The 3,254-nt window shown below is 43.5% G+C and overlaps 1 protein-coding gene across 2 annotated transcripts in view; it reads right to left on the bottom strand.

Moving 5' to 3' along the window:
• Positions 1-234: 234 nt before the first annotated feature.
• The window catches only part of sema3aa (sema domain, immunoglobulin domain (Ig), short basic domain, secreted, (semaphorin) 3Aa), a 68,274-nt gene continuing 65,254 nt past the window's right edge, over positions 235-3,254 (bottom strand). For both annotated transcript variants that reach the window (XM_083999923.1, XM_083999924.1), the window contains exon 17: positions 235-3,130. In XM_083999923.1, coding sequence (XP_083856049.1) covers positions 2,405-3,130 — 726 coding nt within the window. In that variant the 3' untranslated portion in view covers positions 235-2,404. The remainder of the gene's footprint in view (positions 3,131-3,254) is intronic.

A 3,254-nucleotide genomic window follows, 5' to 3' on the forward strand; every position in this document is an offset into this window, starting at 1 on the left:
CTCGTTTTTTAAACGATGTCTCAGCCACACATGGACACACATGAGTGAAGAAATACCAGGACCCTGACTGGAACATTGGTTTCTCATTCAAGTGTTTTGCTTTCCTTGCAGATTGTCTGCTCCGTGTGGCTGTGTGTTTTGCTATTGAACAGAATGAGGCAGAATGAGAACACCATGTGCAGACAGTTTATGAGTGAAATGAGAACAAAGAAACTTTTTTTTTTGTAACGGAGATGTTTATTTAGACAACTGAATGCATGCCAGAAAGAACTGTGTTACAACAGGGGTAACTTTCAGCTCTCTCGCTTTTCTAACTCGGAGGGAGAGACCCAAATTAGGGACACACCAAACTTTTTGAAGTGTTGGTACAGGACACTATCTGCTCTAATTTATTGCATTGACACATTATGTTGTCATGTATTAAAGGGGGACAGGGAAGACAGGAGGGAGAGGTGGGGGGGTAACCACTGTTGGAGCTTGGATCTCAAACAGCTTTGGCCAGAGTATCATGAGTTGTTAATATTACTGTTTTGGCAAAAAAGGACAAAAAGTAATTCACACCTTGGTTTTTAAGGGAACTTTACCTCTCACACAAAACACATAAAGAGACAATTAAAAAAGATGCACTTACTGTAGGTAGCATTCACATGCAGTTATAACATGTCTTCTCCTCAGACTAGAATTAACATTTTTCTCCACTATTTCTTACAGAGATTCACAGCTAAGGTTTTTTCAGTTTGGGGAATTATCTTACACATAATGGCTACTCGATGAATAAAAAGACATGTCGGATGGATCTGGGAGAAAGGAAAATTAAAATGAACCGTCATGAAAGGCAAAAAGAGACAAAATTGTGCTTATCGTTGGTGGGATCTCGGTTTCACGACACAAATCCCTGGACTAAATCACTTTCAAACCTTAACATCCCCAAAAAGGGACTCCGTGATACAATTTCAGTCAGTTGGTCCATCAAAGTTTTCTTCGTTGCTGTTGCCATTGTTTCTCCAATATATTGATGAGCCAAAAATACCATAATATCAAAAATAAATGCAACCCTTTCACAAAACAATGAGCAATAAATAATAAGTGGTGTTCTTGTACTGTATATGTACTGTATATACACAGAGAGTTAAGTTTGTTGTATATATGTACACAAAACAAGTGGCAGTCTATTTCAGACTGGGTTTTTAGTATTAGTCTACAACTGGAATTCGAGCCCAGATTCTATAAATCCCAGAAAAAAAAGCAACGACATAATAACTTACACAGAATCGTCGGGAGCAGAAGGGATAATGCACAATCGGACTACAATGTCGCTTGTAATTTTTGCCCGCCCCCAAAAATAGAACCACCGGTTTGGAAAGGAAAGAAAATATAAAAAAAAAAAGAAACATGTAACAATTTTTTTTAGGTAGGGTGTAAAAAAAAAGAAAAGAAAAAGAAAGAAAAGAAAAAAGAAAAAGAAAAGCCTCTAGAATTCCATAAAATAACTATAGCTTATTAAAACATTGATTGACAACAACATGCACAATGCTTTCCCAGCCACAGGTGGAGAGGGTTGTGATGAAGCACTTTCTCAGCATGAGTTTTGTTTGCAGTTTTTTTTTTTTTTTTTGCATGTAGTAACGCTTCGGTTTGTTCTGAAACAACGAGTGGGCCACCGGTGCAAGCTGCGCACACCTGGAGGTGAGTTGCAACCCTTCCTGTTCCTCCGTTCTCAGGCGCTGTTGTCTGTTATCGACTCGAAAGATTAGATGGAAGGTTTTTCTTTAATCCTCAGAGAGTTCTTCAAAATAAGAAGTTTGTTGGTTTTGTTTTAAATCTATTCCCATGTACACTATCTTGCAGTTCACATGCTCAGGTCAAACGGGGGCAGCAGGTTGCAAACGAATGCATCGCTCCTGCTTCCTTAAATGTCCGTGTATCTATTAATGTCTCTGCGACTGTCCTGTCAGCATATTAAGTTCATCTGCTCGCCAACGAACACCTCGCGCAACGTTTTCATCCCAGTCTTATTTTAGTAGCTTATGTACAGGAGGTTGAAGTGTCTGCCAGGCAGTATCCCAGGCAACCAGCCATATCCTCACACATTTACAGTATGCTTTCCAGTTAGTCCGTCCTCTGTTCATCTTCACAGGTTGTGTGCATTTGTGTATGAGTCTTTGAATGAGAGCTTTATTGTTGTTACATGTGAGCAGTTCATGTACGTCTACCTTAAAGTGTGTTTAATGGGTATTTTTTAAGCTTTTTTTTGTTCTGGCTGTTGTTACAGAGAGGTCACTGAATCATACATTGGATACACAATCTATAGAGTGTGTTTGTGTGTATACAGTATGTGTGGATGCATTGGTTTGTGCTCGTGTGTGTAGATCTGGTTGCATGTGTTGCACCTCTGTGCTTCTTTTCAAACACTGCGTGGAGGTCTCTGGAGCTCATGGGTCCTCCTGTTGCGTCCCTTCTTATTTTCCTGAATCCGTCTCCACTTGGCCGTGTGCTGGCCGCTCGCCCGAGTTCCCCCCGCTGCCGCCTGAGAGCCGCCCAGGCCGCCCTGCCCCTTCTGGCTGTTTTGTGCCTTCGGGTTGTTGTTAGGTGCCTGGCCGCTCAGCATACCCAGATTGGACTGACCTTTCTGGGTGTTCTGGCCCCGGGCGGCCCCTTCCCCTGTCGGAGCTCCGGCCTGAAGCCAGGCCCTGCTCTGTGGTGGACTACCTTGCTGCCTCTGAGCATTGGGAGCCAGAGCTTTGGGCCTTAACTGAGAGTTGGATCCACCACCGGCGCCGTCAGGTTTGGCGTTGGGCGTCTTCACCCTTTTCTGTTTGCGCTCTTTCTTCCAAACTCGATCGCAGAACTCCTCCACGCTGTTGAGGTCCGGGTGGTCCAACAGAGAGAGGAAATCTCTGTACCACACACGGTGTTTAGGGGAGTGACCTACGCCGCCTCCTGTACCGGGAATCCCTGGGAGGATGTCGCCCAGTCTCTGGGTGGGGATGACCTGGAGGTTGAGGCGCAGGAGGGGCTGGATGAAGCCGTGTTCCACAGCCTGACAGTGGTAGATGCCTGTGTCGGACTGTGATAGGCTGCGTATGAGCAGACCCTGGTCCGTACGCAGCACTCTGTCATCCAACTTGATCTGGAAAAGACACAGAAAGAAACAAAACAATGTAAATAATGGGTCAAAGATTAGCGTAACACTTTATAATAAGTACACACTATTACGCATTAGTTACGCATTAAATACTGAATTCATCATTTAT

The sequence above is a fragment of the Trachurus trachurus genome (genome assembly GCF_905171665.1).
Source record: "Trachurus trachurus genome assembly, chromosome: 23".
Classification (NCBI taxonomy): domain Eukaryota; kingdom Metazoa; phylum Chordata; class Actinopteri; order Carangiformes; family Carangidae; genus Trachurus; species Trachurus trachurus.